A 27451-nucleotide genomic window follows, 5' to 3' on the forward strand; every position below is an offset into this window, starting at 1 on the left:
TGATGTTTCTACTTTTTAAACATTGAATTCATTTACAACACAGAATACAAAGTGTGCAGTGCTCACTTTATATTTATTTTTATTACAAGTATTAGCACTGTAAAAAAACAAAACAAAAGAAATTGTATTTTCAATTCACCTAATACAAGTACTGTAGTGCAATCTCTTTATCGTGAAAGTTGAACTTGCAAATGTAAACACATTAGTAGGAAATAATGTTGCCTGCTTCTTGTTTACAATGTCACCTAAAAGTGAGAACATGCAAATGCCTGTTCTCACTTTCTGGTGACACTGTAAATAAGAAGAGGGCAGCATTATCTCCTGTAAATGTAAACAAACTTGTTTGTCTTAGTAATTGGCTGAACAAGAAGTAGGACTCATTGGACTTGTAGGCTCTAAAGTTTTACATTGTTTGTTACATAACAGCACTCCAAAATCAAAACAAATAAAACATCTATATTTGCAGGTTTCACTTTCACAACAAAGAGATTTCACTACAGTACTTGTATGAGGTGAATTAAAAATACTATTTTTTGTTTACCATTTTTACAGTGCAAATATTTGTAATAAAAATAATACACACTTTATATTATGTGCTGTAACTGAAATAAATATATATGAAAATGTAGGAAAACATCCAAAATATGTAATACATTTCAACTGGTATTCTAGTGTTTAACAGTGCGATTAAAACTGTGATTAACCACAATTAATTTTTGAGTTAATTGCACGAGTTAACTGTGATTAATCCACAGCCCTAATTTTAACTGATGTTATATTAAGACAAAAAACAAAGGATTGAAAAAATATTTTTAAAAAGATTCTTTCCCCTTTATCTTACATGTACAAAAAGTAAACTAAAGTTCACAATCAGAGCCTTGGCAGATTGTCTGGAATAGCTAGAACTAGAAAAGCCAGTTTGAGGCTCCCCTTTGTATCCTGCCTGATGCTGTCAGCTCCTGAAAGTCCTGGATTCAAGCTGTAAAGGTCTGATCCAAATTGACATCTTTTTAGTGTCACTTCAACACTATGATTAGCAGTCAGTCTGACCAGCTTCTCAGGAATCTGTCCAGGCACTTTATGTCTATGAAGCCAAAGGGTTGGCATGAATTGTGACATCCTTAATGTGAACATCGTTAAGAGGTCGGTAGGTTTTCTCATTCACCGGGAGCTTCTCCAGCTCATCTAGGGTCTCCAGACCATCAATTACCCTGGAAAGAAAGCAGAACAATCATGAGAATTCTCTTGTAATGAAAGGCCCACTTTTCTTTTCATAGTCTCGGTACTCCAAAGCACTTTACAGTGAATTAAGGTACCTGCAATGCAAGGACTGAGTAAGGAAGTAAGATAGTCAGTATGAGTTTACTAGTAGTTTAATGTCCCTTCGACATAATAATCTATTGTGAAAGAGAATTTTGAGTGGCCACATATGACTCTTGGGAAGGTGCCACAGTCCTTTTAATTTCCACTTGGGTACCCAGAGAGATCTAATGTTCCATTTAAAGGACAGCATGTTCCTTTGCCCTCCCCTGCCAGCACTTACTATGACACCCAAACTGGGTTATGATTTTTCCTCCCCACAAACCGGGTACAAGTAACTCCCACTGACTTTGCGATATCACAGTTCATCCCAACCCTTTCACTCCATAGCTATAAAGTGCCTGACAGGATTCCTAAGAGGTTGGTCAGACTGATCATAGCATTTAAAACTACACTGGCAAGATACTCATCAAACTGGACTTCACTGGGATATTACTCATGTCCTCTGACTGGGGAATCAGTCCCCAGATGACAGATTCTAATCAATAATGTTCTGACACAGAGGCAGGAGTGGTACTAACAGAACCACTACTGACCATATAAATCTGATAGCTCTGGGACATCCTAGATACTGATTTACTGCGGGATAAATTTAGAGGTAGAGTTTATACTTCTGGGTTTTTGTCCAAGCTGGAAAGGTGGCATGAGAAAGCAACTGAACACTAATAGACACCTTATAACTTTTTAAACAACTGTTACTCTGACCATCTGAGAAAGAGGTAAGGAAACACTATAAGGACAACATCAATATAAAAACCATGTTTCTCTGTGATACTTGTTACAACAGTAGGTAAAAAAGTAACACCTATGCGTAGATGACTATAACTGAAAGATCAGAGGAAAAAATATTGATTTCAATGCTGGAAGTTTATTTTGTGCACTTGGCCTTACTTTGTGTAATATCCCCTGTATAGTCATAGAATATCAGGGTTGGAAGGGACCTCAGGAGGTCATCTAGTCCAACCCCCTGCTCAAAGCAGGACCAATCCCCAACTAAATCATCCCAGCCAGGGCTTTGTCAAGCCTGATCTTAAAAACCTCTAAGGAAGGAGATTCCACCACCTCCCTAAGTAACCCATTCCAGTGCTTCACCACCCTCCTAGTGAAAAAGTTTTTCCTAATATCCAACCTAAACCTCCCCCACTGCAACTTGAGACCATTACTCCTTGTCCTGTCATCTGTTACCACTGAGAACAGTTTAGATCCATCCTCTTTGGAACCCCCTTTCAGGTAGTTGAAAGCAGCTATCAAATCCCCCCTCATTCTTCTCTTCCGCAAACTAAATAATCCCAGTTCCCTCAGCCTTTCCTCATAAGTCATGTGCTCCAGCCACCTAATCATTTTTGTTGCCTTCCGCTGGACTCTTTCCAATTTTTCCACATCCTTCTTGTAGTGTGGGGTTCAAAACTGGACACAGTACTCCAGATGAGGCCTCACCAATGCCAAATAGAGGGGAATGATCATGTCCCTTGATCTGCTGGCAATGCTCCTACTTATACAACCCAAAATGCTGTTAGCCTTCTTGGCAACAAGGGAACACTGTTGACTCATATCCAGCTTCTTGTCCACTGAAACTCCTAGGTGCTTTTCTGCAGAACTGCTGCCCAGCCACTCGGTCCCTAGTCTGCAGCAGTGCATGGGATTCTTCCGTCCTAAGTGCAGGACTCTGCACTTGTCCTTGTTGAACCTCATCAGATTTCTTTTGGCCCAATCCTCTAATTTGTCTAGGTCCCTCTGTATCCTATCCCTACCCGCCAGCGTATCCTACCAGTTTAGTGTCATCTGCAAACTTGCTGAGAGTGCAATCCATGCCATCCTCCAGATCATTAATGAAGATATTGAAAAAAAACGGCCCCAGGACCAACCCTTGGGGCACTCCGCTTGATACCGGCTGCCAACTAGACATGAATCCATTGATCACTACCCGTTGAGTACGATGATCTAGCCAGCATTCTATCCACCTGATAGTCCATTCATCCAGCCCATACTTCTTTAACTTGCTGGCAAGAATACTGTGGGAGACCGTATCAAAAGATTTGCTAAAGTCAAGGAATAACACATCCATTGCTTTCCCCTCATCCACAGAGCCAGTTATCTCCTCATAGAAGGCAATTAGGTTAGTCAGGCATAACTTGCCCTTGGTGAATCCATGCTGACTGTTCCTGATCACTTTTTTCTCCTCAAAGTGCTTCAAAATTGATTCCTTGAGGACCTGCTCCATGATTTTTCCAGGGACTGAGGTGAGGCTGACTGGCCTGTAGTTTCCCAGATCCTCTTTCCTCCCTTTTCAAAAGATGGGCACTACATTAGCCTTTTCTCAGTCATCCAGGACCTCCCCCGATCGCCATGAGTTTTCAAAGATAATGGCCACATCCACCAACTCCTTTAGCACCCTTGGATGCAGTGCATCTGTCTCCATGGACTTGTGTTCGTCCAGCTTTTCTAAATAGTCCTGAACCACTTCCTTCTCCACAGAGGGCTGGTCACCTCCTCCCCATACTGTGCTGCCCAGTGCAGTATTCTGGGAGCTGACCTTGTTCATGAAAACAGAGGCCAAAAAAAAACATTGAGTACATTAGCTTTTTCCACATCCTCTGTCACTAGTTTGCCTCCCCCATTCAGTAAGGGGACCACACTTTCCCTGACCACCTTTTGGTTGCTAACATACCTGTAGAAACCCTTCTTGTTACTCTGAACATCCCTTGCTAGCTGCAACTCCAAGTGTGATTTAGCCTTTCTGATTTCACTCCTGCATGCCCAAGCAATATTTTTATACTCCTCCCTGGTCATTTGTCCAATCTTCCACTTCTTGTAAGCTTCTTTTTTGTTTTTAAGATCAGCAACAATTTCACTGTTACGCCAAGCTGGTCGCCTGCCATATTTGTCAGTCAGCTTCACCAGTTTGTGTGGGTCGTTCACAGAGCAAACAGGGAACAGAAATCATTTTTTAAAATAGGAAAATATGATGATAAATTCCACAACAATTAACAGGCGCAAGTAGTACCTGAAATTGCTTTTAATTTCCTTTTCTAAATTAACTTTATTTCAGGATGAGTCTGTACCTTTAACATCTCTGTTGTCTATTTAGAAACTATCTGCTGAGTTTATCTAATTTGACTAAGACAAAGCTAAAAACTAAATGAAGATGAGATCACTATAGCACCCATACTTTTTCCACGGCCGTTATTACCCAGTCTTTCCATCACTTTGATAAAGAGCTCTAGCTTACCATGATTGCTCAGTGTGCTGTAAAACTGCAGCCAGTGTTGACTAGTATGAGTATGATGCCTATTGGGGCAATCTGGTAAAACAAATCCACCCTTTAGGTTTTGTTGTTGTTGTTGTTTTAAGTTGGTCATTTCCAAGTAACTCCCTCTCACTAAGCAATGGTAACAGTATTTTTTTTAGGGGGGCGGGGGGGAGGGAGGAGAGAAGGACCTTGGAAGGCATGACATGTGCCCTTGCCAACCACAGTGCCAAAGCCACCTTGAAGCATGTGTGCCCTTTAGGGACTTGTTTTTGTGTGTGTTTAAGGAGGTGATGTGATTAGAAAAAATGTTTGGAGCACTAAGTCACTAGGAAAACTCATGATTTAAATATTACATAAAGGGAGCCAACCCCCCACCCCACTCCCCCAAAATAGTAGTCTCTATCTGTTCTGATTATGTAGAAAAAGCAACTGAAGCAGTATGAGACTTCCATCAGTTGAGCAATTTTAAATGCAAAGGGAGATAAAGCAGTGTTTCTCCTAACAGTTTCATCTCCCTTTAAAATAAAAAGGAGGACTGGTATGCAAAATTGTAGTGGTGACCAAAGAGGGAAATGCTACAACCAAAAGAGAGAAACTTACAAAGACACCATCAATACTAACAGGCCCCAAGTTGGACCTACTTTTTTCTTTTCAATTTGTATATATAGTCCTTGTAATTCTTTAAAGTTTCATCCCCCAGAATGCCACGCATATCAATGCTCTTTCCCCAAAGAAATATATGCCAGTAGCCCCCTAGCACTCACTAACAGGACCAACATTAATTCACAGTTTTTTTTTCCTTTTTCTGTTCAACCTGAGTGTCAGATTCCGTGGAAAGCAACTCTTTGATACATATTTTAAAGGAAAGTTTCTGTTTTAGTAAGCTAGTTTAAATCTCTGACTTCTGAGTTCTCTTGGGGCCATCAACATGTACGTTGTCTCTCAGAAGCTAAAATAAGCCCAATAGCAGTATAATTGGACTTACAGTGTAGCTGGTAAAGCACACACGGGGTACCAAAAATATGCCATTCGGATCCTCATTGCACAACACAAGACAAGAAAAATAATTAGAGGTCCAATCCTACAAGCAATTCCATTTAATTCAGTGTGACTAATTGTGAGAGAAAGGGATTTGCAGATCAGGCTACACATTTGTAATGCTATAATTTATAAACATTTTCCATGAAAAATTAATTGCAGCACATTTCATAAAATACTGACTTGTGGTAGGGTTACTTCATTCTGTAATTTCTACATCCAGAGACTCTCACTGGCTGTGTCCAGGAACAATTCTACATAATAAACTAGTGTGTGCCTGGGTGATAAAGATATTCAGCTATTTTAAAGGGGCAATTATGATTAAAAGTGAAAAATACTTTGTTTGTGTCTTTTAAAATACAGAACAACCACCTTATGTAGTATCTAAAGAAGTCAGTCACAGTTCACACTTATGTAGCCAAGCCTTTTACAGGTTTCTGCTGTAAAAAGGACTATAGGTTTCCACTACAGTTGCCCTGATGTATCCTTGCCCTTCACACTGTATCATGAGGAGGCACACTGCTGGGTCACTTACTTCCCAAAGACAGTATACTTCATATCTAGGTGTGGCTGTTTGCCATATGTAATGAAGAACTGAGATCCATTGGTGTTTGGGCCATTGTTTGCCATGGAAACGACACCGCGGACACTGTGCTGAAAGAGAGGTAGAAAGGGAAGAAAATGCATACATACGTATTCTGTGAATGCATGACTGCCGCCAACAGCCAGGGCTTAGTTACCTAGCATTCCGACTCCCAATCTTTATTAAAATATACAACAAAATCTGACTCCCTCCCAGGTGCCAAAACCCTCCTTCATGATCCGCAACTAGCCTCTCAGATCTGACTCTGCCACGTCAAATGCCTCCCTTTGCCACCCCACCCCAAGGATGCGTGACAAACACCTCAGACCAATACAAAACTTCCCCATCTCACCCTCCACAGAGAGAAGCACCTCAAATTCTAAATTCCCCAAACTACTGAAACTCTCCAGTATCCCACTTCAATAGCAAGCCTCCCATTCTCTTACTGTGGGCATGGACTTTAAGATATTGTCAAAAACGTTATTTAATCCCAGTACTACACAATGTTGATCATCTCTTGCTCTTGAAAATGAATAAAATGTGAAGAAACAACAAAAGTATATTGAAGAGCACAGAAATACCTTTAGGTGTTCACTGTATTCATCTTCAAATTTCCTGCCCCAAATGCTGTTACCTCCTTTCCCAGAGCCTGAGGAATAGTGACAGGGAGGGATTACTTTTTTCTCAGGGTTGAGAAAGAATCTCCAATCACAGTCGTTTTCAGAAAAATTTGAACCAGAATATTGGTATCTTAAGTTACAGTTAAAACTCTAGACAGACTGTAAGCTGCCTGAGGCAGGGAATCAGGTTTTCATGTGTGTGTTAGGTGCTGTACAAACAACAAGGACCTGATCCCAATTGGGACATATGGATGCTACTGCAATTTAAATAAATAATAACTTAGAGCAGGAGAACAAGAGACTGAGATATTCCCAAATTCAAATCAATATGATGGCAAACAGCAATAGAAGTGAACAAGTCTTTCCTTTAAATAGCAGACACTTTCTAGTTCATAGTCCTAAATGCTACACAGACAGTGTTCAGAGGTAATGTGACCTGGTCACAAGCATGGAAAACAGGAATCTCTGCATTCAAATGCTGGATCTCCCACTGATTAGCTATCAAATCATGGCAAATGATCATGGAGATAATACTAGGCACAGAATGTTGATTGAGAGGATTAAAATTTGTACAGTGAGTTGAAGATGTAATTAGCTTATGACTAATATTAATATTTTAAATCCAGAGTGAATAGCAACTTCTCTGAAATCTTTCCATAGAAAAGTACCCAGATCATGAAAGTCTCTCTCATCATTACAGCATTGTGTTACTTACCTTGTCTCCCACCTTTGAAAAAGGGCTCAATATACCAGACATTGATGGAAGGATTTACCTGTTGGATCCCCCGTCTGCACCATGAATCCTTTGATATTCCGGTGAAATATGCAGCCATTGTAGTAGTTACTAGCACAAAGAGCCAGGAAGTTCTATGGGAAGAGCAAGAATGCTCATTAAGAAGCAGTCCAGAAGTAACATGTTCTGTGCTGGACACATTATGTTATTCTGAGAGGAATGCTCAAGGGTGACAGGATTAAAATTAACCCTTCCAGCTTTGGTTTGTATTGTGAGCATACTATGCTATCACTTCTCCATGATCCCTCATTACCTCTCCCTTCCTCCTCAAAGACTTACCAAAAATACAAACTGTGCCAGTAACAATAAAAAGTAGACTGAAATCTTTTACACCAAAACCAATGCATAAGGATTGGTGGTTTCCTAGATATACTATATAGAGGGGAAAAAATATCTAATGGATACAAATAGTTGGTCATATTACATGAAAAAACACTCCTCTGTATAGTCCAGTGTTTTATTTATATTCAGACAGGGACTGCTCAAGACTAATTTAGTAAAAGGCAAAGTTTTTGGTTGGTTTTTTTTTTGGGGGGGGGGGCGGGGGAAACCCAACCCAGAAAAAAGGTAAGATGGACAATTTTTTTTCCTCTCTCTTCCCTTTTGTTTTTGAATTCATTTTATCTTTTTTATTCTTCCATGTACACTGGTAACAGAACGTTACAAAGTGGAGTCACTTGTTAGGAAGCTGAGTTAGATAGAGGGTTCTATAAACCTTTTTCATAGATAAATCTTTGCAGAATAGGAGCCTATGTGCATACTTAACTCTAGAAGTTGTGAATAGTCTAATTGAAGTCAACTGAACTACTCTTGCTGCTTAAAATTAAGCAAGTGTAAATATTTTTGGGTTCAGGGCCATAATTAGGAACATAAAAAAATGCCATATTAGAGACTATTTTTAATCCCGCTCCTGTTATTATGGCAGCGGGTCCTGTGGGACTCATGGGATCCTGGTCCCACTGCAGGGTCCTACACTAGTCTCCCGCTGGTCCATCTAGTCTGGTATCCCATCTCTGGTAATGGCCAGTATTAGATGCTAAAGAAGAAGGTACAAGAAGCCCCATCATGAGCAATTATGGAATAATTTGCCCATAGAGGAGTTTTCTTCCTAATCCTTGACAGTGGTTATCTTATGCCTAGAAGCATGAAGGTTTACATCTTTTATACATTTGTATCCTGTCTAACATAATAGTGTTTTCATTTCCCATGTAAATGTCTAATCTTACTAAACTCTTGGCTTTAATGATATCTTATGGTAATGAATTCCACAGATTAATTATGCACTGTATGAAAAGTTATCACGGTATAAGTTTTATATTTGTTCCTTTTCACATTCACTGAATGTTCTCATATGATGCAAAAGGATAAATGGAAACATCCCAAATTTACTTTCTCTATGCCATTCATTATTTTGTTTCTATCATGTCCCATCTTATTTGTCTCCTCTCAATACTAAACAGTCCCAGTCTTGTCATATTACTCACTTCACAGGCCTTAGGTGTTCGCTCACAGAATATCTCTATTTTAATATCTCCCACATCAGTGTGCAGTGTGACAGCCTGAGGGTGAAGGAAAGAAAAATTAAACCAGAATTTTGACTCAAAATCAAAGACTGAGAGCTACTAACTCTGCTCTATTCACTAGTCACCCTGGGAATATAAATGCATTTCCATTTCCAGCTAACTGTCTGTGTATGTGAAGTTAAGATGGAGACCAAAATCTGGATTTGTTCCTAAATTAAGTGAATTCCCTGAGCCCATATGCATGGGATCTCATAGACTCAAAAAAGCTGAACTGCATCCAGAAGCTAGTTAAAAAAAAAAGTTGTCAGTAAAACTGGGAACAAGTATAAAAGATTAATGCTCAGAGCTTTTCTCGTGCTGTCGCCAAGCATCACTCTGAGGAGTGAGATTGCCCCATGGACCTGCTCTCATCCCCAGTGAAGTCAACAAGAAGAGATTGGACCTCATGTGAATAAGGCCCATAATTAAAATGAACTAACAAGGTATTCTTCAGAGTAATAACAAAGCTCAGCTGCATATATTTTTTCATCTCTGTGAACCAGACCAACACACACAGCTCAAAGATGACAGAAAAAATAGCCTAGTCAGTCATATCTTGGCACAGCCATGCTAGAGACCCAAGTTCCTCCCAGTTTCATTCTATGAGATGGTAGTAATGCACTCAGTCAGTCTATAGTAGGAAGGAACAAGTGCCTCATGTCACTGACTTGCAATCTTTCTGGTTGAGTTAGCACGGATGGGCTGCACAAGTGTCCTATATAGTCCTCCCTCAGAAAGATGGTGGCTGCAAAGCACAATTTTCTTCTCAAGGATTAGTAAATGATGTGAAGTATTCAGTTGAAAGGGGAAAAAAATAAAAACAAATCAGTAGTGTCACTCACATGAGTCAGTCTGTGCTCTGGATTATTCATAATGTATTTTGTGTATATGAGAGGGAATGTTGATTGGGTTTTTGAAAATAAGCAATGGGATACATCAGTTTTCAGACAGATGGGTGTGCTAGTTATCCAAGTGTTACACACAAAGCTATCATTCCTCTCTTCACCCAGATCACAAAATCACAGCACTTACATTGAAAGAACTATATTAATGTGGTGACAAAGCATCACACTTACTAGTAGAGACATAATGTACAGAAAAAATTGCAAAACCAATGTTCTGTGGTGCATTTTTTCCATACCTTACATAGAAAGAAGGGAAGACAATTGGCTGGGATCTCTATGGAGCCACAATAAAAGAAGTTTGTGTATCTATCTTGTTTGAGAAATGCAACCTTACATTTCATTTCTTGGGTTTTAATTTTTTTCATTTTTTAAACTCTAACATTCTTAAAAGGTATGTACTCAGACCACAGATATGTATTTACACCCTTAACACATTTTTATGTGGGAACAGAGACCAAATGAGATGACCAAAATGATTATCCAAACCAGAATTTGAATTTAGAGCTCTAGCAGTAGAAAGCTAATGCACTACCTACCTAATCTCATGAAATAGTAAAACTGACATATTCCCTTTTCCATGGCCCACTGGACAGAAATCAATTAAATGGGTAGCTGAGCTTTACATCACAAATTCTTTACAATAAACTAACTTGTGGGATTATTTGGGATGCAGAGCTGCAGTTCAGTTCTCAATGCTAGAGTCACAAAATTTAAAAATATATCTAAAAACTGCCTGTCTCACCATGACTTTTTGTCAGGAGTCCAATGCAGACAGGTCAGATGGTTTCCTGCAAAGAAAACACGTTTATTTTAGTTTTTCTTCACCACCTCCTTTAAAAATTCTAAAAAAATGTATGTGGTCAATTAAATTACACAAGTGATTGCACTATGGATTTTACAGTAGTGTTCATATCAACCTCTTCATAAGCATTTTATGTATATTATTATATATATCTCAGCCTGAGAGCGAGGGCTGGGCAGGGGGGCCAAGCCCGTAACGAGGCTCTACGGGGCTGCGCCCCAGAGCCTCCCGTCCCGACCCCGCCGAGCCTCGCAGGCCCCGCCGCTCGGCCCGGGCCCGGGGCAGGAGCTGGTCAGCCCAGCTGAGGGGCCGCTGCAGGGGAAGTGGCGCCCCGGGGGCAAGGAGGGGCCCAGCCCCGAGCTCCGCAGCCGCCCGCTCACCTGCTTCCCGCGCTCGCGGCAGGCCCCGCCGGCCCAGCGGAAGGGGCCGCTTCCCAGACGGACCAGGCCCTGCGCGGGGCGGGGGCGCTTTTCCGTGAGGCACCGCCAGTCCCGGCCGGGCCGAGGTAGGTGAGTGCCCGGCGCTGTCCCCGCTGCCCCGCCTGGCAGGGGACGTGCCTGCCCGAGGCGCCCGCTCGCGGACAGAGGCGCTGACGCTGCCCCAAGTGAGGGCTGTCAGCGCGGCCGGGCTGGCTCCGGGGGTGGGTCATAGCGCCCTTCCCCGTGGCACCCGGGCTGCAAATGTTCCATTGAACAAACTGACCCGAGCAGGCTCCCTAGCCTGGGGCAGGGGCGGAAGCCACTCTCTGTCAAAGCTTCTTCCCTGGCTCTGCTCCCTAGAGTAACCCTGGCTCCCCAGGCCCGCCAGTGGCTTCCCTACGGTGGCAGGGCCACAGCTTGTCCTACCTACCTAACCAGTGTTGCTAGATCAGTTAGCTTTTATAGCCCTTATGGGTGTGCAGCAAAACCATGGGAATATGCCCGAGCCTGCCCATCTTCCTCAGGCTGCAGAGAGCCTGAAACAGTAGTTCAGCAGGGTACCATGGTGCTGCTAACCCCTGTGTTAAAGGAGTGTGAAAGTAGAGGAAGGAAGACTAGTTCCAACACTAGAAGATGAAATAAAAGTCTGTCTTTATGATGGGGTTTGCAAAGTCAGCCTTAAGATTTTCAAAGACATTGAGCTGAGAGAAGGATTGTTCTGCCCATGACTTGTTATTTAAGTCTGCGCAAGACCACAAAAGCTCAGGATCCCAAGTTCTGTTGTGTTGCATATGTTTAAAGTCAGCCCTGGTTGCTTCTATAAGAGTTTTTATTACCATCTACCTCTATCTCACATGCAGCATTCATCAGTGTTGGAGAGCAAAGAATGTCACATTTTCTTCCCCCCTGTGGCTAGCAGTTCTTGTTGCAGTTACAGTCTGATCAAAAGCCGTGTTGACCTGTCCCCAACATATCATGTTCATCTATGTGTCTGATAATTCTGTTCTTTACTACAGTTTCAACAGTTTGCCTGGTACTACAGTTAGGCTTACCAGCCTCTAATTCCCAGGATCGCCTCTGCGCCCTTGGCATCCTCCAGTCATCTGGTACAGAGGCTGATTTAAGCGATCGGATAGGTTACATACCACAGGTAGTAGTTCCTTCAGAACTCTTGGGTGAATACCATTTGGCCCTGGTGACTTACCACTTTAATTTATCAGTTTGTTCCAAAACCACCTCTATTGCCATCTCTGTTGAAAAATATTGAATGTGATGCCCAAGTGGAGGTGTTTTCATACCTGGGCTGGACATTGTCCAGTCTGAATGCTCAGATATTGGTGTTTAACTTAGAATTATCTTAAACTTCTTCCCTATCCCCCAATATCCCTAATTATGTTTTGCCTCTTTAGATATATGCATGCTGCTGTCCTGTGTGCACCTGATTCGCCGACCTCTCCAGTGCATCCAACCTTTGCTTGTCTTGCCTTCACGCTCCTTCATGGATCTAAAAGCTCTAGTTTCCTCCTTGAATGACTTTGCTTCACTCTCTCTGGCTGAAAGCTGGGACAATGTAGGATTACTGGTAGAACCGAGCCCACCCCATACTGTGAGCACACTCTTCCTAACTAATGACCTTACAGAGGAAGTAATGCAGGAGGCATTGCAGAAGAAGGCAGATCTTATCCTCTCTTACCACCCACCCATATTCCGAGCACTCAAGCGCATAACATGGAAAACCTGGAAAGAGCGTCTTGTGATCCGGGCTTTGGAACACAGAGTTGGCATTTACTCTCCACACACAGCATATGATGCCATACCTCATGGAGTCAATAACTGGCTAGCCAAAGGACTTGGTGAGATACCCCTTTTTTAACTGATATTCAATTTAAATTACTCTTTATCAATACAGTGTAAGTCTATGAGGAATGTCTTTATCAATTTTCCTGTGTGCTTATATGCATGATTTGAGTTTATTTTTTAAAAAGGGTGTTTTTTCATAATTTTAAAGTAATCTAAATAATCATATGTTGGTAAAAAGTTCCAGATAGTTCTAGAAACAAAGTTCATAAATTAAGTCTCTTATTTATCCACAGAGTAAGCTTTCCCACATTGCATGATAAATATGACTCGGCTCTGACCTGAGAGAGAACTTTTAAGGCAGAATTTCCAAACTAGTCTGTGGACCACTGGTTGATCACATAATCTTGGATCTCATCCTTGTTTCCACCTTAGTGAAAAGATGGGAGCTCATGATGAAGTACTTGTTTTTTCACCCAAAAAGGACAACATGTATATTTCACTGTCAGCTAAATATGTATACATTCTTTAATACTTTTATTTATGTGACCCTCATCACATGGTATCTGAGCACCTCTGAACCATTGATGGATTTCATCCTTGCAGCATGTCTGGGTCATAGGGAAATATTATGGAACTGAGGCCCAGGACAGATTGTGACTTGTCCAAGATCAAACTGGAAATGCATTTTTTTCCCCACAGGAAGAGTAATTAACCATTGGAAAAAATTGATGAAGGGTTGTAGTGGATTCTCCATCTCTAACAATTTTTAAATCAAGACTGGATGTTTTTCTAAAAGATACATTCTAGGAGCTACATAAGGGAGGTTTTATGGCCTGTGTTATGTAGGAGACTAGATGATCTCAATGGTCCCTTCTGGCCTTGGAATCTATAAATATGCAGGAAGCCTGTGAAGTGAGAACTGAACCTAGGTTTTCTGAGTCTTAGTTCAGTGCCTTGACCATGAGACTGTCTTCCTACCAAGCAACTGTAAGCAATTGCTATAGTTATCACAGAGAGGTTACGTGATTGGAACTAAAAGGCAAAGTGTTCCACATGCTCATGAATGGTAGGTGTTATTTAATTGGCCAAATGGGTCTCCATAAGGCACTCCAACCAGTACCCAGAGGCAAGTATGCTGACATTTAACACTAGACTAGAAAAAGTACTAGAAAAATATATTGTAAGGAGCAGTCCTGCACCAGCCTCTGGGGGATGAGCCTTATTGGTCTTTTCCATCTGTAATTTCTGTAGTTCTATTATCAAGTGTATGAGAACAGAACCATTTGAGCACATTTGGTGTGTAACTTGACTACAACAGTTTAAGCCACAGATCATACCCCGACTGGGGTGACGGGCATGAGTGAGTGAGTCACTGGATGTGCTCTGGTGTCTCCTGGATAATAAGAGTGGTTCCTTTCATATGTTTAGGGTATAAGAACATTACAAGAAACACATCCATTGATACTTAATAAATCATTCTCCCTCCCTCCCTTCCTTTCTCCCTCCCAGCAATCCTTATTTTAAGTTAGAAAAAAATAACTTTCTTCTGTTTTTATAAAGAGTTACAATTGAGTTCTATGTGTATGATGCGCTCTTGGAGATAGACAAACTTTTGTAAAGTGCAAAGTCTAGCCACTTATACAGTATTTTTGCTACATGAAACCTCCTAGATTTGTATTCTTTACACTGAAAAATGGTTCGGGAATCACTGGTACTATATTTTCTGTAGTGGGCTCTCTGAGGCAGGTGTTTGTACAGTACATCTTTGTGTTTGTACAGTACTTAGCACAGTGGCCCCTAGACAATAACACAACACAATGCAAATAATATGTTAGTATTAGCATACAGATACTTAAAACAGAGTCAGTCCATTGGAGACAGCATGGCTTGGGAGACCACTGTTGGAGTCAGGAGAAGTGGGTTCCAATTCTTTCTCTGCCATTGACTCATTTTGTGACCTGGGACAAGTCACTTCACATCTCAGTGCTTCAGTTTCCTCATCTGTGAAATGGGGATAATAGTGTTTACCCACTTTATAAAGCACTTGAGATCTTTAGATTAAAAGCACTAGAAATGCTATTATTATCATCATCATCATCATCAAGGTGTTGAAGAGGTTACTGTAGACCATAAAAATAAGTTGAGTCTTGTGTCTGATCATAAACCAGCCTTGCAAAATAATTATGGCAATTTACCAACCCAAGAACAAAATCTGATTGTCCATAGTGATGTTGATGATAATAAGGAAAAAAATAATGCTATTTTATTCACCTGTCACAAAAATAAAGTCTGCTGTGGTTGAGTGCACCAGTACAATTTTGCAAAGCTATTACATTTCTGTACTGCATGTTGTTTTCTCAGGTGTCTGTACCACTGTCCCACTACACCCATCAATGGCTCCCAGCTACCCAACTGAGGGCACTCACCGAGTGGAATTCAGTGTGGACCATATTGAGCACCTGGAGACAATCCTATCCAGCATGCGAGGGATCCCAGAGATTTCATCTCTCATTACTCTCCCTGCCAGGTACTGTGCATGGCTCTCTGTTGTTTTCTTCTGTTGCTTTGAAAAGGGAAAGGTGCTTCTTAAGATACAAACTACAATAATGGGAAAAAATATGCAGGTGACTATCTAAGGTCTGGATAAGATGTTATAATTTCTTATTGAACGTTTTTACCATTGTGGGATAGTGGGCCTTTAAACTGGAGATAGAGATTATTTAACTATTATCAGTTTCTCTGGGAATTCTTCAGGCACTGGTTTTTGTGTTCATAGTTGGTGGACTTTTGGATGCATTTGATAGTAAATCTGACTTCCTCAGGTACAGCCTTCTGTGTCAGGACTTAATGAGGGAAGTTATTTAACTTAAAGTGCAGTGACCTCAATAATAATGAGATGGTTAATGTGTCAGCAGAATGTGTGGGCCAACTGGTGTGTGGATGTAGTGGGAATAGCTTTTTGTATGAAACTGAACTTTGCCTCCAGGTGGAAGCTGAAAAGTGGTCTTAGTGCCATAAGGAAACCTTAAAAATCTCATTTTCAAATCCATTTCACAATGTATTTGGAGTGAGAAGAACTGACTGAGCAAGATGGGTGGGCTTTCCTTTTAAAGAAACCCTTTTTATTACCAAGTGTTGCAATTCCAATCTGCTATTCCAAAATAACCTTTGTGGAAATTTTTTTAAACATGGATGCTAATGGCATTAAGAGATCAAACAGAACAGGTGAGTAGGGGGATAGCTCAGTGGTTTGAGCATTGGCCTGCTAAACCCAGAGTTGTGAGTTCAGTTCTTGAGGGGGCCACCTAGAGATCTGGGGCAAAATCAGTATTTGGTCCTACTAGTGAATGCAGGGGGCTGGACTCAATGACCCCTCAGGGTCCCTTCCAGTTCTATGAGATAGGTATATCTCAATATATATTAAAATATATATATATTATATTAACATGTGACCCTTCTATAGTGTTTCATTGGGCAGACAGAATTGTGTTCAGTTTGCTCCACGAAGTCTAAATTTAATATTAAGTACAAACTGGGATTCAAGGATGGCTAGTAACTCAAGAAGTTACAGGTACCAGTCCAATTGCAGAGATGGAGGAATAATTTTGTCATTCAGTTTGATGAGAACAGTATGGCTTAATTCCCTCATTCCCCTTAAGCTGTATGTTTCTTTTATAGTAGTGTGTTGGGCTGTTACCATGTCTCCTTTTTTTTTTCTTCTATGATAGAAAGGATAGTTATTCCATTAACTAGATTATGAAATTCTTTTTTCTTAGTAGACACCAAAAATGTTGTCATTTCTCAGGGCTGAAGGTGAGGAGCAGACACGAGTCAGTTTGAACTGCACCCAGAAGGCACTACTGGAGGTGGTGGCATTATTGTCACGGAACAGCCTCCTTTATCACAAGACTGAAATAATGTTATTACAGAAGGTAACAAAATTCACATACTCCTTTCTCTTTCTGTGAATTTATTGCTTGTGAAAGGCACCAGGCTGATAGCCCTGGAAACAGAAATCCTCTACTCGCAGTCCAGAAACAGCACTAGGAGCAGCAATGCATGTTTCCTTGAGATGCCTCTATCAGTTTGCTTTAACACTGACCTTGAGGGACTTAAAACCATTTTCACAGATTTAGAAAGTGTAAATGCTTTCATGTGACCTACAGTAGCACTTCAACCAGTATTTAGTGTAGATGTGGCCAATGTGTTACCTAGTCCTTTGGAATATCTTATGCATCTTTCTTTTGCAAAGCACTCAGAAACTGACTTTCTATGTTTAATTAATCCTCCTGTACTCAGCACAGTGGTGTCTAGATGTCAGTTCCTGTTAGAGTAAAAGGTGATGTGAACAGCTGCAGTGAGCACATTCACAGTAATTTTTTAAACTTCTACTTCTACGCAGCCTCTGCTTCCACATACTGGAATGGGACGCCTATGCACGCTGAGCGAGCCAGTCTCCCTGTCAGCCTTGACTGAACGAATCAAAAGCCACCTACGGCTGCCTTACATACGCCTGGCCCTGGGAACGGGGAAGACATTAGGTAAACAAGTCCACAAGTGTGTTTGATTTTTCCACTATAATTAGTGCCCCAGACAAGAAGTGAGTGGGGGTGTGTGTGTGGAGTGGTTATTACTGGTCTCTCATGTAGGACTGATATGCTTCCTAGTACCAGCTGGGTCTAAAGAAGAACTGGGAACTGGTTTTAGTAATTATACTACATACATTCTAGAGCAGGGGTCGGCAACCTTTGGCATGGGGCCCATCAGGGTAATCCGCTAGCAGGCCGCAAGACATTTTGTTTACATTGACCGTCCGCAGGCACGGCCCCACGCAGCTCCCAGTGGCTGCAGTTCGCCGTTCCTGGCCAGTGGGAGCTGCGGGAAGCGGCAGCCAGCACATCCCTGCTGCCTGCCACTTCCCGCAGCCACTGGGAGCTGCTGGGGGGGGGGGGGGGGCGTGCCTGCGGATGGTCAACATAAACAAAATGTCTCGCAGCCCACCAGCGAATTATGCTAATGAGCTGCATGCCAAAAGATGCCAACCCTTTCTCTAGAAGACTCCTTTTCTAATATAGTCTGAATTTTAACAGTGAATTTTGTGTTACTCTGGTTATCACTGTGAGGGAGAGAGCATACAAACAGCACGAGCTGTCTTTTTCCGTGAGTTATACAATAGCACCTCCTGTTATAGAGTCTTTCCCAAGACTTTGGGGGACAAACACAGAAATGCCACCTTGCAGGTAATATTCTAGAATCTCTTACATGATGATTTGAGATTTAACTTCTACTTGAAATAGTAAGAATACTGTATACTTGTGTAGCACCATACAAAATATATACATATTTCCTGGTGTTATTAATATTGATATTGGAAACCACCAAACACTAATTTAACCATTATTTTAAAATAACATTATTTTATTAAATTCAAAGGCCAAATGATATTTATACAATTGCTTTAAAGATGCCTAAAAAGCCTAAATAATAAGCAATTTACTACATCCAAATAGTAACAAAACATTAAGCATTTGATTAAGATGCTTACAAGCGGGCTAATCCCAGGGCTGTTTAGACCCATATTGGTTGTCTTCAGTGTGGTCAGGCAGATATTAGCAATGAACCCTTTAAGAATTTCCTTTTTTACCCTTTCACAAACAAATGACTTTGTCATCGCCAATTACTGACTTTAGCTAAAAGCCAGTTTGAGACAATTTACCCTCATTTTCAGTTTTAAATTAGGTAAAATTTACATCCTCCTTTTTTTCCCCAGGCCTTTCCATTTTTATTTTCTCTGACACACTTTGCTTACCAGCAGAACAGTGGGAAGGTTTGGGCTTGTTTTGGTTTTTTTAAAGACAGGTTTGGTTTTGTTTTGTTACTGCAGCTCTTTATTTTATTAGATACTTTTGGAACTATAGGTCCTTTCCACACTACAAGTAATGCTAATCATTTTCACAGCCTTCTTTTCCCTACTAGCCACAAACTATAAAGCAAATATGTTATTTTTTAAACCAATCTTAAGCTAACTTTCATTTGTTTTATTTTATACTTATCCTATAATATCCATGTTTTGTGGGAGGAGAAATTGAGGTACAGAGAAAGGGACTTGCTCAAGGTCAAACAGCAAATCAGTAGCAGAACCTAGAATACAACTCAGGTCCTCTTGGTCATTACCTGTCCTAAACCCTAACTGCCTCCCTTCAATCAGGGTAATTTGTGAGACTGAATAATTGAGAAAGTTTGTTCTTAATTCTTAGTATTGTCCCTGAGAAAGGCAAGTGTTATTAAAAAACTACTGAGATTAGCATCTGTGTTCCTAAACCATGCTTAGTGTTTTAAAGCCCCTAGTTCAGTGTTCTGTAGACCAGTGGTTTTCAAAATTCTTTTCTGGCAACCCAGTAAAAGAAAATTGTTGATGCCCATGGCCTAGTGGAGCTGGGGATGAAGGGTTTGGGAGGAGCTCCAGCCTGGGGCAGAGGGTGTGGGTGCAGGAAGGGGCTCTGGGTTTGGAGGAGCTCAGGGCTGGGGTAGGGTATTGGGACACGGGCTTACCTCATGCGGCTCCTAGTCAACAGCACAGCAGGGATGCTGAGGCAGGCTTCCTGCCTCTCCTGGGACCACGCTGCACCCCAGAAGTGGCCATTAGCAGGTCCGGCTCTGCATGGCTCTTGCCCACAGGCACCGCCCCCTGAGCTCCCATTGGCTGGTTCCTGGCCAATGGGAGTGCAGAGCCGGTGCTCAAGGTGGGGGCAGTGCACAGAGTCCTGTAGCCCCCCACCTAGGAACTGGACCTGCTGCTGGCCTCTTCCGGGGTGCAGCATGGCATCAGAACAGGTAGGAACTAGCCTGCCTTAGCTGGGCAGCACCACCAATGGGACTTTTAACGGCCCAGTCGGCAGTGCTGACCAGAGCCACCGTGACCCAGTGTCTTACATACTGCGACCCAGTACTGGGTCGCAACCTGCACTTTGAAAACTGCTGGCGTAGACTGTAATCCTAGGACTCCTACTTAAGTCAGCAGAAGTTGGATGATTATTCATAAGGTGATACACAGGAGTGTTAAATTTTGAAAATTCTTATGTCACCCAACGTGTTTTGTTTTAATTGAACATGGTGTGTGTGATGGGGGAATAGATTAATTGTTCTTACCATATACATATGAGATCATTTTATTCATTACTAATAAGACACTTTAACAGGTGAAAACTAAGCTGCAGTGGTCAACAACCAGCCACTGTGTAGCAATGTGCTGAAAACATTTTCTCTCTTCTCCACACATCAACTGGAGAAGGTTCCTGCTAGTGAGGAGGAGCTGTCCATCCATCACTAGTTTACAATGACCATGGGTTTTTGCTGCATTCCCAGAGAAGTTAGTGGCCCATATACCTCCTCCAAACTAACATCCCCTCCCAGCACCCAACAAATTTCCATTGGATGTAAGACCAAGACATGGGTTAGCACTGCATTTATCTGTATTGAAGCTGGCATCAAGGCTGAGGGGTAGAAAGGGAGTTTAATTGTGGCATTTGCTGTCTTGCAGAAGCCAAAGTGAAAGTGGCTGCTGTGTGTGCTGGTTCTGGGAGCAGTGTCCTGCAGGGTGTGGAAGCCGACCTCTATCTCACTGGTATGAGACTTCTTGTTCCGTACTTATCTTTATAAAATGGTCACTAGAAAGAGCAATCTGATTGGTTGCTGAGGAATCCAGCTGTAAAGAAGAATGTGGTATAATTGCAAAAGGCAAGGAATCAGTTAGTTACTAAAAGAACAAATAAATCCTACAAGCAACTATGCAGGTCCATTGCTAGACTGACCACCTGGTAACCCGATAAAAATGTCAAATGTAGGAGACTTTCTGTTCAAGATTGTAGCCCAGTGTCCATGTGGAATTTGTCAGTCATCCCATTATAGTGCAGATGCTTGTATTAGATGTATATACATGCAAACAATTTAAGTCTAACAAAATTTTGGGCTACATCTTTCTAATCATTAAGAATAAAATGAGATGGGCTTTTGAAATAACTAAGTTTAAGAAATAAATAGCAAAAACAAGGCTCCAGTCTTGCAATTGAAGGCACATAGGTGCACGCCTGCATGGAGCCCCGTTGACTTAAAAGGAGGTCCACGTGGTGCAGTTAATTGCAAAGTTCAGGGACTAAATCTAGGAAGAGACCTATAGTAAAAACAATCCTATGCTAAGATTCTTAACATAGCATTTTTCTTTAGGAGATGGTTATAATCTAGATTGCAGTAGCTCCCAAAATGTGAGAAGATGATGGTCTACAACCCCAAAGAGCTTCCACCCTAAAAAGAAAAGTGAAGAGTGGGGGAAGTAGAGTGATCAGCGTGAGGCTAGGCATATGTTTCATTAGCTGGATGTTCATTTGTTGGTTTTGTGTATTTGTTTAATTTTAAGTATCTAATTTAAAAATCATGTCTTTCTGCCACACTGGTTCCCAGCTTCAATTCCAACATCCTTAAAACCTGTTCTTCCTATATGTGAGCAGTTCACTCTGAGATACGTAGGTGACTCAGTGTATTGGTGTTGTGGAAGAAGTTAGGATTCTGTAGTCTGCCAGATGGATATGGAACCTCTCCTCTCTTCAGGTTACAACTAGATCTTCCTCCCATTAGATCCAGCTATTCAGTTTTAACTTGTAAACCTGGAAAGCCACCACCTTCTGGACTGTGTGTAGCTCCACATTCCTAAGGCTGGGCAACTCACCTTCATTCTTCCCAACCTGGCTCTCCCAGCACAAAATCCAAACCAAAAGATGCACCTTGTAGAACATGTCACGTTGTTCTAACACAGTTTTCAGCTAAACATTTCAAAACATCTGCTAGTATTACATTACTGCCTAAAATGTGGTAGGTGCTGTGCAGATATACAGAAAGGCAATTATATCACATAAGCAAGACAGCCTTTAACAGCTAGTGCTGTGTGAAAAGCAAACTGTCTGGTGTGTTTGCACAGCCACTGCACTTCCAGTAGCTAATATTGTTTTAAAAGGTACAGTGGGATACTTGCTGTCTGAAAGACGCTGTGTAAATTCAAGCTCTAACCTGTGGCGGTAGAAAAAGTTCCTCATTGGCTAAATCCTCAGGAGGTCTCTGGATAGTGTCTGGGAAAGATAATTTCAGCCATTGTATGACACAATCTAAAATACTGTGTATAATGCTAAAATGTAACTATGATTGTTGACAAAGAACTACATGGTAACGCAGACTCACTTGGAATAGTGTCATAGGGTAACTTCCCCCCAGCTAATAAGAGGCTGTGGCTCCAGAAGAGGGTTCTGGGTCAAGAGAGCCTTGCTGGACATAACCTTAGTCCATCAACTCCACTTCACTCAGCCCCTTCCTCCTCCAGCTAGAGATGCTGGGGGGAATTTGTACAAAAGTTCCAGCTGTAGGTTAAACAAACTAGACCCTGAAGGAGCACTGTTCAGTATACATAAGCCTCACTGGACTTACTGAAGTCCACTAGGGGAAACTGAGGTAGAGACACAATGGTGGTGCTGCCCCAGGCTGGCAGCTGTGTTTTAGGAGTGAGGGCCCTCCCTGTAGATGGATTACATAGCACACTGAAAGTTAGACTTATTTTAAAAAATAGGTTTAAATTATTAGTGCTAAGCGCAGATGTGTTAGAAAACTACATCAGACTATTAGTGTACTATTGAGAATGTCAATTTAAAAATGTCTCCACTGAGTGGAAGTGAGAGAAAAATAGTAAGAGCAAAAATTCCTGCAGAGGTGGGGATTGTGGGGGGTAAATACTCTTCAATTTTATGTAATGGAGTGTTTGAGGTCATTTAAAATAAACAATTCTGTAAAGTTAACATTCATTAATTCTTTAAAAAGAGCACTCTTGTACAGTGGTGGAGTCTATCACAATCTGCACCACATTTCTCCTTTTGAGGGAAATATATTTCCATAGGTCTGTATTCTAGAAAGTGGAATAACATAGCATTTTTGCAGCACTACTCTTCCACAAGAGCAGAGACTTTTAAAATACATTACTTATAATGAACTACAAAATGATGCAGGTCTAAATAGCTAATCTACATGGTATCTCTTCTCATTATGGCAGGAGAGATGTCCCACCATGAAGTACTGGATGCTGTTGCCAAAGGGATAAGTGTGATTCTATGTGAGCACAGTAACACTGAGCGAGGCTTTCTGTCAGAGTTGCGAGATATGCTGGCTACACACTTAGAGAATAAGATCACCATCATTGTGTCAGAGAGCGACAGAGACCCTCTTCAGATGGTATAGAAGAAAGCAAGGGTCACAGCATGGAGTCCAGAGTTTGTGTCCCACACAGACTTAATGCAAGTGCAAATTTGATTAAGATGCTCTGAACTGGTACAGTCCAGAATAACTGTACAATACATTCCCCAAAGTGTGGGAGAGGTAAAATATCTGTCAGGTAAAGAATGTTAATTTTGGGCTGACAAACTATTTCCTGAAGATTACTTCTTGCTGCACTCAGTAGGGATGGGATCATGAGACTGTAACTGAGTAATCCAGCAAGAATAATATAGGCTTGATGTCATCAATCTATGTAGCTTGGTTTCATAGACCCACCAGTACTAGAATATGTCCCTAATCATCAGTACAAGTGACTTACATTTTAGGGGGTCCTATTAACATTTCATTAACTATTTACAGATCGTTGACTCTAAATACTGCTAATGCACAGCAAAACTGTATAAAAATGTGGAACAAGATTTTGGCATTTGGTACTAATATGTAATCCTTGATGTTGCATTAAGGTTCTTCTATGCACAAGAATTGGGAAATTCCAACTTGTTTCCTTAACCTCATTGTATCAGTTTTAATTGGTCTCATCTTTAGAAAGCAGATTTCTTTACCTGTGCTACTAACACTGCAGGATTACCTACATTGAAGTAATGTCTGTTTTTCACCATAAACGTTGAGCACTTACTTTATAGTTCAGTAAAGCTTTGAAAATGAAAGGAAACTGTTCAGGTTTCACATGTTTGGACTTGTGGGCTACCATGTTTGGACTATAGACAAGCAGGAAGATATTGATATTCAAACTAAAAAAGTTTCCAAGACTTTAAATTAAAATGGACACATCCTTGTTTAGTGCATGTAAGAGACTGAACTTAATAAAAATAATCCTCTCTCTCCTGTTGGAGTTAAAGTTGTTTGAGAGAGTAAGGAATTGGATCAGGAAGCAGTCAGGGGAGCATAGGAGAAATATAGTGGTGTGTGTTTTGGAGGTGCGTAATGATTTATAGATCTTCAAGCCTGGATCAATAGATACCACCTGAGTAGAAGACTGTATTCCTACGCACTAAGAAATGGAGTGTTTGGAGGGTTTTTTTTTTTAATCAATACATGTAGGTTCTGGTTGCATGCTGGTTTGAGCCTTTACCAGGGAGTTGCTTCATGTTTTGAAGCTTATCTCAGCAACCATGAAGGCTAAACACCTTTAAAAAAAAAAAAAAAGACAATTGAGCTTTCTTGTGGAATCCTCTGTCCAGTAGTATGGTTTTGAATTAAAACCACCCAGTATCATGACAGTAGGGAAGATGAAGAGTGAATGCCTCCAGCCAGCACTGAGCCTATCCTGCTGCCCTTTCTTTCTGTGGCAGGAAGCTGAGACTTATGCTCATTCCACTTCCCTGAAGATGGAAACAGTTCTGGTAAATACGGGTCACTTATTTTCACACTTTTAGGGTACATCTATACTACCCACCAGATTGATGTATCAGGGATCGATTTATCGCGTCTTGTCTGGATGTGATAAATAGCTCCGCTAATCGACTTCCGGACTCCATCTCTGCAGGAGGAGTAAGCGGAGTCGACAGGGGAGCCGTGGCAGTCGACTCACTGCCTTGAGGACAGCTAGGTAAGTCAAACTAAGATACTTCAACTTCAGCTACACAAATAGCGTACCTTAGCTGAAGTTGCGTATCTTAGTTTGAACCCTCCTGCTAGTGTAGCCCAGGCCTTAAAAGCCACCTACCCAAGAATTCTCATACATAGGAATAGTGAAACGTGATTTTCTGAGCAGTGGAGTTGGAATCTAAACTCAGCTGCAGATCCCTCTAAGCCAGAATGATTTTAATGTCCTCAGAAAATGGAGACTAGTGCTTAGTGCAGCAAAAAGATGGTCACTAGCACTAGACTTTACAAACTAGGCAGAGAGGGGTGATTGGAAACCATGACCCTCTTCACAAGGCAGCAGAGGTGCCTACTGCACTTTCAGTGGAAATCCGAGACTAACCTTTCCCTGTGCAACGTGCCTGCTTTCACAACAATAGCTGCAGGTGTTCCACTTGTAATACAGCATCCCTCCCAGGGCCAGTGGTTTTACAGACCCAATCAGGACCTTCCTCATACATAGTTTGAATGTTGTCATACACATTGCCTTTGTTTGAAGCTCTGAAGAAACTTCACTGACCCAGTCTATGTACAGTTCCCTTTAATGTTAATTTCCTCAAGCCTAGACCTTGCACAATCTAGTTCACTAGGCCCTGCCAGCCCACGGCGGTTAGAAGTCCATTCTTGGTATTAGGCCACTGTAGTGTGCCTGTGAGCAGTCTGAATCCATAGCCTTGAGCATACATGGTACGTGAGGGATTTAGCCAGGAATCTTCACTTAAAGAGAAGTGGAAGCATGTGGTTAAAGATTCTCTGCCATCTAACCAAAGTACTCATTTCATCATTAGTAAAATGTTTTCTGAGGCTAAGCTAGAGTTTATTTTCTTCTGAACTTTCTTTAGGTAAATGAAACAATTATTGCCTTATGCAGTATTGCAGCAGGCTCAGCTTCGTCATATAGACCAGGAGTCGGCAACCTTTCAGAAGTGATGTGCCGAGTCTTCATTTATCACTCTAATTTAAGGTTTCGCGTGCCAGTAATACATTTTAACATTTTTAGAAGGTCTCTTTCTAAAAGTCTATAATATACAACTAAACTATTGTTGGTATATAAAGTAAACAAGGTTTTAAAAATGTTTAAGAAGCTTCATTTTAAATTAAATTAAAATGCAGAGCCCCCTGGACCAGTGGGCAGGACCCAGTCAGTGAGTGCCACTGAAAAATCAGCTTGCGTTTCGCCTCTGGCACACGTGCCATAGGTTGCCTACCCCGATATGGACGAACACAATTGACCATAACTGGAATATCAGCTATGATACTAATTACAACCAACACAGTAAATGCATTATGATGTATCCGATAGTCAAATGTTTTATCACCATTATGAATGCAATTCACTAAGCAGGAAGGGGAATTAAGACAGAATGAAGGACCCACTCCTACTTTAATAAAGTCAATGGGTGCAGAATTGATCCCAAAAAACCTAGAAATGAATTCTGTATTGCAGTAGGCACTAATGGGCAGCCATTAAGTGTCAGGAAATTAATGCACAGCTTAGGCAGTCATTTAATTGTTTTGAGGCTCAAATTTAGACATACTGCAGGGATAATTTACCTGAGCCTACATGAGGCAAGAACAGAATCTCTCTTGCAGACCAACACCTGTCTGTTAGCAGAAATGCACATCATCCCAGGAAGCCATGCAGCTGGTCTGAAAAGGTTGCCTCACTCCTGACACCTCTGATTCATTGACATAAAAAAATCTGAATCAATTAAAAGGTTAAGGGTATTACAGCACCACAGTGCTTAGTCCGAGTGAGTTTCAAATCTAGCAAAAAACAGCTGATACTTAACTCCACTGAAAGCACATAGTTCCAACTCTATCTTTAATAATAAGGGGTGGAGTACAGCACTGAATTATGTCCCTCCAAAATAGAATTCAGTTCAGTTTTCAGTTCTATAGTAACCTGAGTATCAAGTGGTCTAAGCACTGGACTGAGTATGTGATGGGCACTAAAAAGAAGTCCCTCCCTCCCCTGCTTAGATGGGAGTCACTACCAGGAGTTCTGAGTTCTAGCCTGTCATAAACAGATAGTTAAGGGTTAAGGTCTCTTTTACCTGTAAAGGGTTAACAAACTCAGTAACCTGATGAACACCTGACCAGAGGACCAATCAAGGGACAGGATAATTTCAAATCTCTGTGGAGGGAAGTCTTTGTCTGTGTTCCTTGTTTGGGTCTTTGTTCTCTTTTTGGATCTAAGAGAGGCCAGACATATCTTCAAGTTCTCCAAGTTTTCCTGAAGTATTTCCTACTATCCAGTATAGTGAGTATTAGAAAGGCAGACTAGTCTTATAATTAATTTCTGCATTTGCAATTGTGTGTTGCTGGAGAAATATCTTCATTTCTGTTTGCTGTTACTTTGATTATTCTGAGAAAGGCGGGGGGGGGGGGGCGGAAAGCCTCTCCAGGTTTATAAGCTAGACCCTGTAAATTTTTCATCCTGGTG

The 27451-nt window shown here is 41.3% G+C and overlaps 2 protein-coding genes and 1 long non-coding RNA gene across 8 annotated transcripts; 1 reads left to right on the plus strand and 2 right to left on the minus strand.

The window, feature by feature from the left end:
• Positions 1 to 798: 798 nt before the first annotated feature.
• On the minus strand, positions 799 to 11697 carry PPIL3 (peptidylprolyl isomerase like 3). Of its 2 annotated transcripts, none has more exons than XM_045032349.1 (7): positions 11576 to 11697; positions 10814 to 10859; positions 9089 to 9163; positions 7585 to 7678; positions 6773 to 6840; positions 6144 to 6262; positions 799 to 1211 (listed from the first exon to the last, which is right to left on the minus strand). In XM_045032349.1, the coding sequence occupies exons 2-7, from the start codon at positions 10814 to 10816 to the stop codon at positions 1085 to 1087; spliced, it is 486 nt and encodes a 161-aa protein (XP_044888284.1). In that variant the 5' UTR covers positions 10817 to 10859; positions 11576 to 11697; the 3' UTR covers positions 799 to 1084. The 2 variants fall into 2 exon arrangements, with proteins under 2 accessions (XP_044888284.1, XP_044888283.1); XM_045032348.1 differs by lacking the exon at positions 11576 to 11697 and adding an exon at positions 11254 to 11495.
• On the plus strand, positions 11119 to 26030 carry NIF3L1 (NGG1 interacting factor 3 like 1). 5 transcript variants are annotated; one of them, XM_045032347.1, is made up of 8 exons: positions 11119 to 11382; positions 12309 to 12445; positions 12702 to 13145; positions 15454 to 15619; positions 16898 to 17024; positions 17495 to 17633; positions 20633 to 20716; positions 23180 to 26030. In XM_045032347.1, the coding sequence occupies exons 3-8, from the start codon at positions 12710 to 12712 to the stop codon at positions 23362 to 23364; spliced, it is 1137 nt and encodes a 378-aa protein (XP_044888282.1). In that variant the 5' UTR covers positions 11119 to 11382; positions 12309 to 12445; positions 12702 to 12709; the 3' UTR covers positions 23365 to 26030. The 5 variants fall into 5 exon arrangements, with proteins under 5 accessions (XP_044888282.1, XP_044888277.1, XP_044888278.1 ...); XM_045032342.1 differs by having other exon boundaries at positions 12309 to 12442; XM_045032343.1 differs by having other exon boundaries at positions 11119 to 11378; positions 12309 to 12442.
• Positions 14950 to 27142, minus strand: LOC123378489. Its single transcript, XR_006582636.1, has 4 exons — positions 26560 to 27142; positions 22153 to 22211; positions 15519 to 15655; positions 14950 to 15093 (listed from the first exon to the last, which is right to left on the minus strand). It is a non-coding gene; the product is annotated as an uncharacterized LOC123378489 (long non-coding RNA).
• Between the last annotated feature and the right edge of the window lie 309 nt (positions 27143 to 27451).

Source organism: Mauremys mutica, chromosome 10, assembly GCF_020497125.1.
Source record: "Mauremys mutica isolate MM-2020 ecotype Southern chromosome 10, ASM2049712v1, whole genome shotgun sequence".
Lineage (NCBI taxonomy): Eukaryota > Metazoa > Chordata > Testudines > Geoemydidae > Mauremys > Mauremys mutica.

Excerpts from the sequence above, each read along its gene's own strand:
- NIF3L1 (XM_045032347.1), top strand. The coding sequence starts at position 12,710 with ATGCTGCTGTCCTGTGTGCACCTGATTCGCCGACCTCTCCAGTGCATC. Across the intron at positions 13,146-15,453 it reads CTGGCTAGCCAAAGGACTTG|GTGTCTGTACCACTGTCCCA; the intron begins GTGAGATACCCC and ends TTGTTTTCTCAG. Across the intron at positions 17,634-20,632 it reads GGGAACGGGGAAGACATTAG|AAGCCAAAGTGAAAGTGGCT; the intron begins GTAAACAAGTCC and ends GCTGTCTTGCAG.
- PPIL3 (XM_045032349.1), bottom strand. Across the intron at positions 6,263-6,772 it reads AATACAGTGAACACCTAAAG|CACAGTGTCCGCGGTGTCGT; the intron begins GTATTTCTGTGC and ends CCTCTCTTTCAG. Across the intron at positions 1,212-6,143 it reads AAGTATACTGTCTTTGGGAA|GGTAATTGATGGTCTGGAGA; the intron begins GTAAGTGACCCA and ends CTTTCTTTCCAG.